The sequence below is a fragment of the Spinacia oleracea genome, chromosome 5 (assembly GCF_020520425.1).
Source record: "Spinacia oleracea cultivar Varoflay chromosome 5, BTI_SOV_V1, whole genome shotgun sequence".
NCBI lineage: Eukaryota > Viridiplantae > Streptophyta > Magnoliopsida > Caryophyllales > Amaranthaceae > Spinacia > Spinacia oleracea.
The window spans coordinates 43,766,067-43,781,502 of NC_079491.1; the positions used below are offsets into that span (position 1 = coordinate 43,766,067).

The 15,436-nt window shown below is 36.2% G+C and overlaps 1 protein-coding gene across 3 annotated transcripts; it reads right to left on the minus strand.

Moving 5' to 3' along the window:
* Positions 1-1,222: 1,222 nt before the first annotated feature.
* LOC110795938 (F-box protein At3g58530) lies at positions 1,223-7,885 on the minus strand. Of its 3 annotated transcripts, none has more exons than XM_022000974.2 (12): positions 7,583-7,875; positions 7,425-7,484; positions 6,882-6,965; positions 6,064-6,194; positions 5,896-5,971; positions 5,300-5,370; positions 5,108-5,194; positions 4,944-5,016; positions 4,803-4,870; positions 4,646-4,714; positions 2,062-2,167; positions 1,223-1,898 (listed from the first exon to the last, which is right to left on the minus strand). In XM_022000974.2, the coding sequence occupies exons 1-12, from the start codon at positions 7,787-7,789 to the stop codon at positions 1,833-1,835; spliced, it is 1,098 nt and encodes a 365-aa protein (XP_021856666.2). In that variant the 5' UTR covers positions 7,790-7,875; the 3' UTR covers positions 1,223-1,832. The 3 variants fall into 3 exon arrangements, 2 of the variants coding, with proteins under 2 accessions (XP_021856666.2, XP_056684509.1); XR_008921044.1 differs by lacking the exon at positions 1,223-1,898 and adding an exon at positions 2,744-2,827 and having other exon boundaries at positions 7,583-7,885; XM_056828531.1 differs by lacking the exons at positions 1,223-1,898; positions 2,062-2,167 and adding an exon at positions 2,850-3,663 and having other exon boundaries at positions 7,583-7,885.
* Between the last annotated feature and the right edge of the window lie 7,551 nt (positions 7,886-15,436).

The following is a 15,436-nucleotide window of genomic DNA, read 5'->3' on the forward strand; positions in this document are numbered from 1 at the left end:
TACATTAGAAAATACATTAAATGAATTTTAAGATGATCTAATTGAAAAATTAATTGACATGATAAATGACGCAATGTACATCTGTAGTTGATCAACTTAATGAATCTTTTGACTTTTATGGACTACACATACTTTGGTCAAATATTGAGGTGAATTGAGAAGAATATCTATATTCAATTATTTAAAGTAACAACCGGGGCATCGCCCGGACCACACACTAGTTGTATTGTAATTTGTGTGCTTATTCTTGTTAATTTATGACATTCTTATTGTAGTGTTTATTGATGGACTACATTCTATCGTTATTATTTTTCATTTACATATGTTATTTCCTTCAATAAATATAGTTACAAAGTTATGTAATAATTTGTCGCCTATGGACGAGCTATTGACTAAATAGTTTAATTTTGTCGTTGTCTATTTGAAAAAATTGGTAAACAATTTAGACATTTGAATATAGAATCTCATTGCCGCAAAATTCATAGAACTTTACCATTTGATTTTATGATCTAATTCTTTCTACCCTTTCCGATTTAAAGTAGAATCACGATTTTGATAATGTGAATCATTGAATGCATTAAATTTTCCTTCAAATCAATACCTAACAATGATGTGAATCATTGAATGCATTAGTTTTTCCTTCAATTTTTTTTTTTTTTTTTTTTTGAGTTGAAACAGCTAACCATCTTTTGTAGGTGGGTTGCTTCAATTTATTAATACAACGACTTTTCCAATCATCATTACATACTTAAACTATAGTAAATTTCTTATGTTTTTACATTATTTTTTCGCCTTGGAAAATCGCGCGCGGTCAAGGCACACTAGTTGTAACAAAATCTTGAATTTAAGTGCAATTTTACATAAGCAATGCCTAAAATGTTCAATTTTTTGGTAAAATATGCTATTTGACTTGTTTTAATTGCACATTATATGTAAATGTTCAAAGTAATAGCTTCATAATATAATAGCTATGTTCATTTTAAAATTAGTAAATACTCATTTTTCAATCAGTAGATTTTTTTTTAGGTGCTAATGAGCCATAAAAGCGGGGATAAGAATCAATCACAGGATCACCTAGAATCGGGAGTGAAACTCTAACCAACTGAGTTATCCCCCACTCTCTTTTTCAATCAGTAGATAAATGTTCATTTGTAAATCAATGGATAAATTATCATTCCCAAATAATTTGATAGACGTTCATATTTAGATGAGTAGATAAATATTTATTTTCAAATCAATAGATAAATGTCCATTTCCATATCAGTATACTAATGTTCATTCTAAACAACATAAGCGACGTAGTTTTGAGGGGGTAGAAGTGCACAACCAGAGTAACATGGGTACAACCAAGAATTTTCGCATAACAAGTGATGCAATAAAATTTTAAAGAGGTGTAGGCGTGTAGCCTAGAAGCTAAATTCAGAACTGCTCGACTAAAAATGCGAGGAAGTAGTAAACCTACGATAGACCTCCAGTTCACACTAGTACGTAACCTGATGTATCAAGACTATCCCTTCGACATTTGCACTCAAGTAGTCTACTACCCTACTGACACAAAATACATCTAATAAAAAGCAAGGTTATGGGAGCGAAACCAGAAAATGAACCTAAAAAGTTGATGTAAAACTCGAGTTTCAATTTCAATCACCGTTTCAGTGCCCTCTACTTGATTTTAATCACCGTTGTAATTGGTCAGAATTTTCTGGGTGATTCCCTGGAAAGTGAGATTGTGCTCTTAAGTATCCGTTTACACGTTTTCATAAGTTGAGAGCAGAAACTTTCAACCTAGACGCAGATTAAATTGCGATCAGCATGTACCAACAAACATTGCGTCAGCTGTGCACTTTAAAACACTTCAGAAGTGGGAACAATTGAAGCAGCTCTTCACGGGTTCTTCGCTACAGATACAAGAAAAGTCGATTGAGACAAAAGTCATTCAGCAGAAGCAAGAAAAGACTACAGAATTTCTGACAGACAACCGAAACAAGACGTACTTGTTTTATTTAAGTCCTTCAATGAACTTGACAAAGCACCCCTTAGAATTGTAGAATAGATAAGTACCTTAACGTTAATGCAGCCATTCACATCAAGTGTTGTAAGAGTGCCAGAACATGACCTTGAGAGTGCTTCGACACTCTTATCAGTCACCCCAAGAAGTCCAAACAAGCTGGAATATTACTTCACAACATCAGATTGATGCCAAAGTTATGGTTTACGTATCAATGCAGAAACCACTGAGATGCAAATAAAATTCACAATTCAAAATAACCATAATGTATAATGTCTTGGAAATTATTGTTCAAAATTAGACCACTGCAATAGCCATGGTAGATAATGTCAACACGAGGAAACAAAAAAAGCACTGGGTTCTATGATGTTCGGGCTTGGTCCTTGGCTAATGGATATAGATGCTGCATTTGGGACTTTTGATATTGATTCAAGAGTTTGATATGGGAACCTTTTAACTTGAGAATATGAGAATAGAGTAATAAACACACTAGTTAAAACTTAACAAGTACTCCCTCCGCCCCAATTTACTTGCACCACTTTCCTTATAAAGCCGTCCCAAATTATTTGCACCACTTCTATAAAAGGCATGAACTCACTATTTAATTATTATTTCTCCTTTATTTTGGGACCACTTTACTTACTACTTCCTACAAAAACATTTTTTTAATAAAAGAAACCTACTCACATCTTAAAAAAGCAACGACCCCATAATAAAATATATAGTCATACTTACCTAAAATCTTGTGTCGGTCAAAGTGGGACGAGTAAGTTGGTACGGAGGGAGTATATAGACTATAAGGATATGGTCATATGACACCTGAACATGTCAGTTCAAAAGCAAAACAATCACTAACCTAATAGTGAAATACATATCAAAGTAGAGTGACAGAAGAGAGACATGGTTTGACTTTTGGATTACTTTTTTAGGGTTTAGGTGGCTAGTGGTTAGTTATCTAACCTTGATGAAATATAAGTGAAGCAAAGGAAGAAATATATACACAAAATATTATAAAGATGACCGAGCACTCCTTTTCTTTTCTCCGAAGTACTCACAAACTTAGGCACACTTTATCCACATTTCATGTAGATTTAGGCTTTGTTCTATTCGACTTATTTTGTCTTAACTTATATTATCCGAACTAATCTGAACTTTTTTTTTATCTTATCTAAACTTATCTTATCTTAACTGAACTTACCATGATTTATCTAAACTTATCTTATTTTATCTGAATTCTGACAAAAACTTAATTGTGTGTACAAATGTATAAAAGAAACTTATTTTTTCTGGAGTTATCTTATCTTATTTGAACTACTATGAACTTATCTTATCTTATTTGAACTGATATGAACTTATTTTATCTTATATGAACTTATTAACTTATTTTGTCTCAATTAACTATTAAGTAAAAAAAAAATTGAACAAAACAGAGCCTTAAACTTGGATTCGGATAGAGGATTCAAACTTTAAAGAAATGGATACCCTAAAATTAACCCTCTTCTAGTTTTATTTTCTTTCCTTTGGCCCCAAGAGAACTGTTTTCTGGGACCATTACTGAAAGTATGTTGCCTCTATCCAAGGATGGAAAGCCTTTTCTCGTCATTGTGTAATGGACCACAAGAAAGGGCTAGCACATGCACATAGGGCACAAGCACCTGCAGCAGGAGCAGAGTTGGAAAAGCAAGGCTGTTAGCCACTAGAAGACAAGGAAGAGCAGCAGCTGCATTTATGAACGAATTGTACTAGTAGCTTAGCCTAGTACTTAAATAGAGAAAGAGAGGAAAGAGGAGGGCATTGTATTTTGTGTTAAGCATAGAGACACGTAGCCTACTGACTTGGAGATTTGTAGCCTCAAGCTACTACTTTTGTAACCTTACTCTTGAGCAATTTCTATCAAATCAATCCTATTCTACTCTTATTTTGCTGCTATGTTGCTCAGACTCTTATTACCGACAAGGGATTAGAGGATCCGACACTCTAGATGTAATATATTTCAAACAAGGCCACTATATATTTGGGTGTCATGTCGTGTCAAAGTGTCACAGGATCCGACACCCTCTGTCAACCAAAGTGTCGAAGTAACATAATTTTACTGTGTCTGTCTTATAATTCTGTTGAGGTTGCTAGTGTGTTGCACATTGGTGGCTAAAATTTCAGGTCTGAAGTTTTAGAGAAATAACCCCATATCTTAAAAGAATAGGCCTTTCTGTCCAGCTAAAAATGGATGGACGTTCACAGGAGTGCTTAATCTTTGTAGAGAGGGGAGAAGGTAGATCTGATTAATATTGTGAATTCACAGTTGAATCTATCTCCTCAACCGGTCAACCCCCTTCCAGTTCTTGTCATGTGATACAGGCAAGACATCAGATGTTCATGAACTTTATGCTGATTCCAAGCATCATATAACATACTACACGTTGCATTGGCTTCCTCTAAAACCCAACATAGCTTGTACTTCACGTGTCATTTGGCCTTCTTGCAAACTGAACTTTAAAATACAAAAAGTAGTCCAAAAGCCATGAAAAACAAAGAAAGGGAAACAAAAACACATTGCAAAAGTTTGCTGTTATGATTCTTAGAAACAAATTAGGGCTTCAAGTTGCTAACATACTGAATTTATATTGTGTTATACATTACCTAAGTAGCTCAAGACATGTGCATCCTTCCGCTATGGCTGTGACTCCGGCATCAGTAACACGCACACACCTGTTGAAAGCAAAGATCACAAGGAGATGAGTATATACATCCTTATGTTATTTAGCAAAGATCTTTGGAGGACTCTAGCTTCCCTTACCAAGATAGATTAAGGTATACCAAATAGTTACATTTGGCAATGCACATTAGTCCATGATCAGACAGATTCTGCAAAAAGAAAAACCTATAAGAGAAAAGTTTCAACAATTGTCTTATCGTAATTTTGGAGAAAATAATCTACCTGAGCTCCACAGAGATCTAAGAACCTAAGTTGAGCAAGATGCGACATATTCTTGTAAACATCATCTGTAAAGCTGGATAAATAAACAGAATTGTCAGCAAACAAAAATAGCATTAGGCATTAAAAGGATTGAACGAATAATCAGATATGAGATCATCTATCACCTAGACAAGGCATACAAATTGAGGCTCTTAAGAGATGAACACTTTTGCAATATGTACTGCAAGCCACTGTCACTCAGCTTGATGCATCTATTGTCAAAGGCAGTAACATAGGAATTAGGCTCCTCAACACTAGAATCACAAAAGGAACACCCTTTATTAGTCTGAAACTTGTAGAGATCCTATAACAACTACCTTGTAATGTTCAATGACTCCAATTCTTCATAAGCGTCAGCAACAAGTTGCATACTTTTGTCAGAGATATTCTGGATCACGTTATTGAATTATCCATCAGAAATGGCAAAGAAGAAGTGACAAATGGAAACACAAAGGAGCAACCCCAGCATATCACTTTAGGTTTCGACCAACGGAACTGGTCAGAAGCCATAAGAATACAAAATTCATACAATCAAGACCATCTAAGGTTGTTCAGTGATGGGTGTTGTGAAGTTCTCCCTGTCTTCACATGAATTATAAAAAGGACTCTTCAGAATAAAGTTTAAAGCATGCAACACATATATCCAACTCAAATTTTAGCTTGTAAACTATTTTGCTGATGTTTTGCAAGATCTACCCATGGCCACAAACTCGCAGCAAAATGAGGAATTACCATGGATATCAAGTTCATGAGATTACACTTTCAAATCAAATGCAAGAATCAAGATTTCTAAAGATAATCAATTTATGGGTAGCACGTACCCAAAAAATATGCAACTGTTATTGGTTATCAAAACAAAGAAAAAGGATATGCCTCGTGATAAACAAGAGTCGGGTCTAAGGTAATTGTCTACCTTACAGCCACTGAAATTCACATCGATAACATGTATGCAATTCTTAACTAGATGCTGAGTGCCTACATCTGTTACCCTATAACAAGGAAACAAAGTTGTCAGCCAGAACATATATGGCATTCCAGATTAGTAATTTGGATTGCTAATGGAATGCATCAGAAACATTACCTCACGTTCCAATATATTGAAAAGACTCTCAGACTTGAACACACATAAGTAATGGCTTCAACTCCTTTATCCGATATCTTTTGGCATCCATTTAAGTTCAGGATCTCTAGGTTCCGAAGAGCGCTGGAGCACTGCCCAATCATAGGATTAAGTTGCAACAGAAAGGTAGAGTAAAATATGTAGATGCAGATGCTTTATAATGAAATCTTTTACAAATTTATCCAAATCAAAATTAAAAGGGGGGGGGGGGGGGGGGGGGGACTGGCTTGACCCTTGGCCACCCACCAAAGTCATTTTGTAGCAGATTCCTATCCCATTATGCTATTAAACATAAAGGATAAACCTAAAGCAATGTAGATTCTTGAATCCTTATCAGCTCACAGCAAAATGGGACTTTAGAATCTCAGACATAAGAGATACAAACATCTCCTGATCTCCATGGATCACTAATTAACGTAATGTTTAATACTTTAGATTAGTGATCATCTGTAGTCTAATGTGTGATCCTACAAGGAAAAACCATCCATGTTAGAGAAAAAAATAGCCTTTATTGGTTGAAACCAGTGCTGCTAAAACGGCATCTGAAAAAAATGGTGACCATCTTCTTCTACCAAAATACCAATACCGCTAACCCCCTTCCTTACCCCCTTAGGTGCCCTATTCTTAGAAAGCTTTGTTATGGGATATTCCAATAGTCTTTCGCATTATGATACTAGATAGAAAGTGCCCGAGCTATATATTAGGGTTACCAAATTTACTCAACTTTAAAACAATCATACGAAGTGTCAGCCATGAAGCTCCGATATTCAGTTCCTTACCTTATTTTTGAGGAGTTCAAGATGCTTGTCCTCAATGTCCTGTGCAAATTCAAGGTTTATTTGCTTCACATCCTTATACCTAGGCTGCAACAAATTAATTTCAGCAACATCTAAACGGCTGGCCAAATTCACGCAATCACGCCCCTAGTAACAATAACTCAAATTCGCTCCTTGAAATCATATAAATTAACCATCACAGCATCAAATTGAATGAAAAGTTGAACTGAAATCGCACAAAATTGATCAAATAAACCAACCAGATAAAGGACAGCTAAAGATCACACTCAATAAACACACAACAGTACTCAAATTTGCATTTCCTAAACTCAAGTTCGCAACTACAGCATCAAAATTGAATGGAAAAATTGAATAGAAATTGAGTACATAGACTAACCAGATAAATTACAGTTAAGACCAAACTCAGTAACATACAACAATACTCGAATTTGCAATGCTTAAAATCATAAAAATGCACAATCACAGCATCAAATTGAATGACAAATTCGAAATGAAATCCCACGAATTCGAGCAGAATAAACTAACCAGAGAAAGAGCAGCTAAGAGCCGATATCCAGCATTGTTCACCTCGTGAAAATCAAGAATCTGCTTAGTAAAACAATCACAAAACAAGCCATTCTCACTGCTAAGTCATCAAAAAGATTCCTGGAGAATTGAGAGCAACATAGAGAGCGAGACAGAACCTGCCAGAGGGGAGGATTAAAGGAGAGAGTACGATAAAGCCAAGGGCTGACGAGTAAGAGAGAGACGAGGTCGCGCTGAGGAAGCTTCGAGCTCACGAATGTCAAAACCCTAGGCACAGTCTCTCTCCTCCATTGAAGTTGAACTAGCTCTTCTTCTGTCATGACTGAATGTGATTCTCCTTCCCCGCCATTGGAGTTCTGCTCCATTTCTTTCTTTGATAGTTTTTTTTTTTTTTAACAGCTAGATAAACCAGAGAGACTTTGATAGGTTATATTTGTCTGATGGGACGGTTTGTTCGAGCGCGGTGAGGCGGCATACTGTGAGCTGTTTGCTCACACATAACAAGGGCAGCGTCATCTTTTCCCCTCAAATTTAAAAATCTTGAAAAGTCAATTCCGTTGATAGTGTAACCTCGTTACGGGTGTACGTGGAGTTGGTCTTCTAACTCACTTCTCCTCCGTCGTTCTCTCTCTCTCCTCGAGCTCTTTTCTTTTTGTCCTTCTCTCTCTCCCCTCACTCATCAATCTCCTTCAATCTACCTCAAAAATTCGAGGTTTTGGGCACAATTTTCAACAATTTCGTTGTCATCGAGTCTTAGAGGTGAAGGTGTGGTTTCAGTTGTGTTGTTTTTCACGTGTTTATCTCGAGGTGAGTAAACTCTAATTCACCGAAACTTTGAATTGTTGATTTTAATATTTGGTGTTGAAATATGTGAAAGGAGTATTTGTTTCTGTTGAAATTATGTTTACTTATGTTTGATATTAATTTTGGATGTATGGATTTGGATTTTGGAATTGAATTTGGACCTTGATTTTAGGTTTTTTGGATTTGTGGACAAGAAATGCAAAAAATCCACATGATTTTTTAGGGTTTTGAAATTATTTTGAAATACATTGCTTCATTTTAATTGTTAAATTGAGTAATATTGGTTGAATTAGGCAATGTAAAATACCTAATATTTTGAAAATTATGGGAAAATGGTTAGGTTTTGGAGTATAGTAGGAATGATAATTTGTACGATTGTTGTACCGGTTAGCTTTGTTTGTTGATGGCCTTTGTGAATTAAAATTTGTGATTAGCCTTGAAGTACCTTGTTGATATTAATTTGATTGTTAAATTGAGTACAACACATAGTATAGTGTGGATGCAACTTGAACTTGTCAATCATAGTAGAATGTTGATTATTGGTGAATGGTACGTGATAGTTGATTAAAATTCCAAATTAAATGATAATGATCAATGAACTTGCAGAATGGGGGGCAACGTAAAGAGAGTTGCAAGTAAGAAAAATGCTGAAAATACGAATAAAGTTGTTGGAGTTGCAAAGAACAAGGGGGGTAAGATCATATTAGCTAGGTAACTTACTTAGTGTTTAATATTGTTGGGTGTTTGACTATTGCCTGTTAAAAAATCAGAGTACCATCCACACAATACTTGGTGTGATTCTCGGGAAGAAACCTAGTGAGCCTGCAAGAGTGAGGAAGAATGGTGGGAAGAGAAAGAGGTCATACAAGATAGATGATGAGTGCAACGGAGAGAGTAGTGAGGAAGATTCTGCATTTGAATAAACCGCCTCTTCTTACTCATCTCAATCAAGTGATTCATCCGATTGTGAAGAAATAAGGAAATAGAAGAAAAAGGGGAAGGCTAAGATGGAGGAAACAAATGATGAAGTTTATGAAACGGATGATGATGATGACTTCGATGAGGAAGACAGAAGGAAAAACCGGAAAAAAGGGAAGGGAAAGAAGAAGTTAGTGAAGCGTAAAAGGCAAAAGGTAGTACTATTGAATATGTACTTTTAAACACAAATCTAATATTATTTATTTAGAATCTGAAGATGATGATGTTATTTTTTTTGTTCCCGGTTTTGAAGCGTAAGAGTAAGATGACCAACGGAGAGCCGGTGAAGTCTCTTGTGTAGAGGAATACACTTAAATACATATTAACGCAGCGGAATAATCCCCAAAGCCAGGAACCATGTATAAAATACAGATCAAGCAGACTTACGTTCGTAGCGTGTTTTCCCTAGTTCAACGAATCACGAACACGAACAAGAACTCCAAATGTCGTTCCTCTACTTGGTTCACCGACACGTTCAGATACGTCTTGAGATTCGTAGCTTAGACGTCACTCAAGATATTTTAGCTTTTAGGGAAGAACAGTTTGAACGGAGGCTCAAAAGAGATTAGGGTTTCTCTTTTGATTTTGGTTAAACTGATGTACGTACTTAGATTGTGGAAAAACAATAATAATGAGGGAGGTGTTATAACCCTAAGGGTAATAACATGACCGGCCAAGGCACAAGGCCTCAACCAGCCAGCTCTAGCACAAAGCCCCGAGCAGCGCGCACAGCAACGCGGCCATGGGCCTTGGGCCTCACTGTTGCTTGCTGCCACTGCTGCTGTCCCGCGCGCGCCCAACCGCAAGCCTACGGGCTTTTCTCTCGCGCTGGCGAGCTGCTGCGCTTGTTGGGCCTTGCGCGCTTAGCTCGATGGGCCGACAGCCTTGCCTTGCTCGTATCCGCGTCCAATGCCTTACGGCTATTATTTATCTTATAGTACTTGACGAATCACCGTCATACGATACGATTATTCGTTTCGCCTAGCTTACAAATATTCGCAATACGATATACGATTCTGATCCAACGTCTTATCGTATATTTATGTTTTTCCGAACTAATTTCCGAAAAGCTATTAAATGAATTTCCGATTCATTTAATCCGATGATCTATTACATGCCAATGGTGTTACCTTATAGGTCCAGTCAAGAGTAAGCTGTGAGCCTAATATAGATTAGAACTCACTGATCGGAAGCATTGCTCTAGCTAGCTGTTCCGATCACTTGATATCACTGAATTAATTGTTCGTAATCAATCTGAACCTTGGTATTAGACTAATGCACCTTGGGTGAAGGACATATTTCCTTCAGTCTCCCACTTGTCATTCAGATAAGTGTGCATTCTGATTCCTTTGTCTCTTGGTGTTACTTACTGGACATAAGGTAAGATCCAAGCCATCCTTATTATGTCTAGAAGTGTTTCTCGAATTATTGAGTTCAACTGTTAAACTTTTACAGAAGGTTAAACCTTAACCATTCTGAGCACGACCATGCATTTTCACAGTATCTAACTCTTCGAGAGGCCTTGTACAACAACAACACCATATACTATCAAAGATAGGAGGACAATCCCTTATTGTAACTTATGAACAACTTACTTTGATTCATAGTACGCCCAATAACTGCTTTTATAGTCTCATTTTACGGTGTGACGTTTAGTGAGCATCAAAGCGAACTAATTCTCAAACAAGCAGCCATAACTACTCAGGTTCTGAGGAATAGGTTCCGATCACCATCAATGAGAACTACTTATGACATGACTTTAATCTCTTAAAGTGTTCTCATGGTCAATCCAATACAACATCCAATAAGTATCTATGCAAATTATTTCTGACATCCAGTCCATCTAGTTCAAGAAACAGAACTATAAATCAACTTGCAATCTAATCTTCATTAGTCATTGGTCTTCCAACCTTTCAATGACCTGGATTAGGGATCCTTTTGTGATTCAATATTCAAGTTCACTTATGGGTGTTTCTTTGTCAAAGAATCCATCCTGACATCCCATTTGAATGGTTTGAATCACTTGGACTTTCTCATTTAATACTAAACCAAGATTAAATGAATATGAAATACAATTTCATAAATGATAAATGTTTAAACCAAATGCTTACCAATTTGTGGGCCTCTAACCCAAAATCAAGCATTTAATGTTTTATAGATATAGGCCTTTCACCCAATACTTAAAACATTCATGGAACTCAAACTTGATTCCATTTCTACATATGAGTGTTGTATCTCATTCGATGCAGAGGTTTAGTTTATCATACGTTGCTATTATTAGCATCTTTTCTATCGAAAGTCTTTCGATGTAAGATGAAAAGATCTTTGAATATGTTTATAGAATCATCTAGTATTTCATTGCTGTTTAGAATGATAATCATATTTAAAATAGAAAATCATCCAGATAGTAAACTTGTGTTCAACCTGAGTTCATTGAAGAACTCCCACTAAAAATAATTCCCTTTCATCGCTTCTTAGGCAATAATGAATTCATTTCAATTATGTAGAATTGCAAATGATGTTATTCTTTTGGAATACTCCAACCAGTTCACAAAGATGTGGGAGATACATCTTTCAACTGAGAACTTGGAAACTAATCATTGATTCAGTTTCCCATGCATCACATATGGTTAAGAACCTATGTTACCACCTTTAATCACGACGCCTAATTGCCCGTGTATGTTTGTGGTTTGCCTAACAACAAGATTCATCTTTTTCTTAGGCAAATGCCTAATTTCCCGTAGCATCACGACGCCTAATTGCCCGTAGCATCAAAACTTTAGTTCATCTTCACTTCCTCTTATCAAGTGCTCATCCTACATGTTCAAATGTATTGGATGTTCTTGATATTATTCTAATGATCTTTGATCAAGATCAATAGAGATTGGTATAAACGCGTCACGATCCAATGTTCACGAGTTATCTTGGCGATCTATATATTACATCATACATGATTGATTGTAATGCAAAAACCATTCGCTTTTTAAAATCTATCCATGTAACTTTTAGCTTTATTCTGTTTCAAGAGATACTGAATCTTGCTAAAATCTTGGCATTGCCATGTGATATAAGGTGAAGGCACCTCTTCAAGGTCTTTCTTGTTTAACTTTAGTAATAACAGCCTAGCTTTATACTTAGTTAAAGCATTCATTACTTAAACTTACTCATATGGGTTGAGAGTCTCTTTTGAGTCTCTCAATTGTGTTTGATTTAGTAATTACTTTTACAGAATCCAAACAACGCTTTAGATCTTATCCAATAGATCTTTAACCCAGTATGTTCTAAGTTCCGCCATGGTTCTAATATTGACAAATACTTTTAAATCTAAGCATTTAGAATTTGAATGTCAATTTTCAATAGAGAGATATGTATCTCATATAGAACCAATAAACTTGACTTGAATCCCACTAAACTCCTCATCCACAAGATGATCCATATTTCATAAAGCTATGATTGCTCAATAGCCTTGTTGAAAATATGGTCCAATTCCCACGTGCATGCTTTAATCTACGAATAAATACTTAAGCTTGATCTTTTATCTAGCATCCAAAACTTTTACATTGTGTGATACACACAATTCCTTTCTACAAGTCCAATTGAGGAAGGTGTTTCATTTTCCAATTTCCATATTGCCATATGCAATGATTGCCAGATTTATCCAAAATAGTTCAAGCATTCCGACTTGGTGAAAAAATTTCAACATTATCAATGCCGTGAAGTTGTTTATAATCTTTAACCACCAATCTAGCTTTTCTTTTGTATGTGTATACAATATCATCTTTGTATGTTTTGAAAACATATTTGCAACGAATGGGAGTGAACCCCTTATGCAAATCAATATTATATGTTTAGAAAACATGTTTGCAACCAATGGGAGTGGACCCTTTATGCAAATCAATCAAATCGTAGATTTGATTCTTTAAGATGAAGTTATTTCGGATAAAATGGCCTAAAACCATTTTATATAGTGAAGTTATTTGATTCTTTAAGATGAAGTTATTTGATTCTTTAAGATGAAGTTATTTCGGACAATTCCATACTCTTATATTTCTTCTTAACAAACAACTCTTGCAACCGTGTCTTAATTCTCCCATTTTAGGAGGTGTCATGTTATACGGTGTTTTAGATATACGTGTCGTTTCAGGATTTAACTCTATAGTGAACTCAAGAGCTCTAACAGGTAACATACTTGCAATTTTACTCGAAAACACATCAATGAATCCACTCACAATGGCAACATCCTCGATTTTCACTCCAACTTCTTTACTCACCTCTAACACACTACAGAAAAATAGTTCACACTCCCTATTCATCAATTTCCTCACTTGCATTACGGAAATAACTAAAGGTTCTTGGACTTCTCAAAACATCTATATGAGGTCAACCTTCCAATAGGGTTCCTTAAACTTACTTTCTGAATTTCACAATCTACCTTAGCCTTGTACAAACTTAGCCAGTTCATTCCCAGAATTACATCTGGGTTTCCCAGATTAAACTCTATCAAATTAGAAGGAAAACGCAATATTTTATCTTCAAAGGCAAGTTCTTAAATAATCTTATACACCTTATGGTTACACCAGTAGGCATAATAACAGGTAAATCAATCATTCAAAATCTACTAACTTCAAAATCTTAATAACAGATGACAAAACGAAAGAATAAGTTGCTCTCGAATCAAACAGTGTTTTAACTCGCACGAAGTTAATAGAAAAAGTACCATGAACTAAGTCTGCAGAATGTTCAGCTTCATTCCTACTCATCACGAACAGTTTGCCTGGAGCCTTATTCCGGTTGTTGTTCTCATTGGCAGACTTATTGTGGTTTTCCTGAGTGTTTTGCGACCCTATAGGCTTCGAACTCTGATTTCCGGATTGGTTAAACCCTGGTTTCCCTTGGTTACCACTCTCACTACCATTTTTTCTCCCTCTTATGCTTAGTGAAGCACTCAAACTCTCTATGCCCCTTTTTCTGACAGTAGTGGCAATTCACCAATTCCCCCTTACAGTCCTTCCCAGGGTGGTTATTGTTGCACCTCTTGCAGTGGTACGCTCTCTCATATTGGTTTCTACTGTTGTAGTTATTCCCCTGGTTGTTTCTCCCCTGAAAATTCCCATGTCCATGTCCATACCCATTTCCATTCCTATTCCTTTTGAAGTTCCCTTGACTTCCCCCAGCATTAAACTCTTTTCTTTTCTCCCCAACAACATTTTTCTTGTCCCTTCTGGACTGCAAACCATAAATATGAGCAGTTCTCTCATACACATTATCTAAAGATGTAAAGGTTTCTCCACCTAATCCCAACTGGATCTCATCGGTCAACCCTTGATCAAACCTCTGAGCCTTTATCTCCTCTGTGGCTACAACCTCGGGTGAAAACCTCGACAGCGCTATAAATTTGCTATAATATTCAGCGATGGTCATACTCCCCATCCCAATGTTTATGAATTCCTGTGCTTTTCGTTTTGTTATAAAAGGAGGATAAAACGTTTCCCTCTATGAAACAACAAATGAGTCCCAATTAAATCCTTCAACAACACTTAGCCTAGTTCCATTCTCTTTCCACCACAGATCGGCCTCTTCTTTTAGGTAAAGGACAGCTTGACCTACTTTCATGTTTTCAGGACAGTTTACCGCCCTAAATATTTTTTCGAACTCCCTAATCCAGTTTTCTAGGAAGGTCAGATCTGCTTGCCCCTTTAAGTATGGGGGCTTAACCTTCGCAAGCCTTTCAAACATGTCTCCTGCAGAATCAGGGAGCTCAGTTCTTTCCTGGTTAGGTTTTTCCACCAAGAGGCGAATATCAACAACTAGGTCATTATTGTGGTCATCCTAGAGCGCGGCCTGAAATTAATATGCTCTACTTTAGGTTCGAAACATCACTTAATAGTGTCCTAGCAACGTAATATCACACCAACAACCAGAATTCACATAAAACGAAACAACCATTTACGAATGCGCAACAATTATTTACGAAGGTAATCCCCTTGATCATTCACGAATGATATTCACATAAAGGACATTCAATTGAGGAACAAGAAACAAAATTTAATCATCACGAATAATAAGGTAGAACAAAAGAAGAAAGAAAAACATTCCCCTTCGCGTCCCAAAATGAACTCTTGATCCTTTAAACAATCAACAATCTAACTTTTATTCCTCAAAGAGTGTTAATAATAATTTCTAAACCTATACACTTGTCCTCAAAATAACATAAAGGTTCTATGATATAA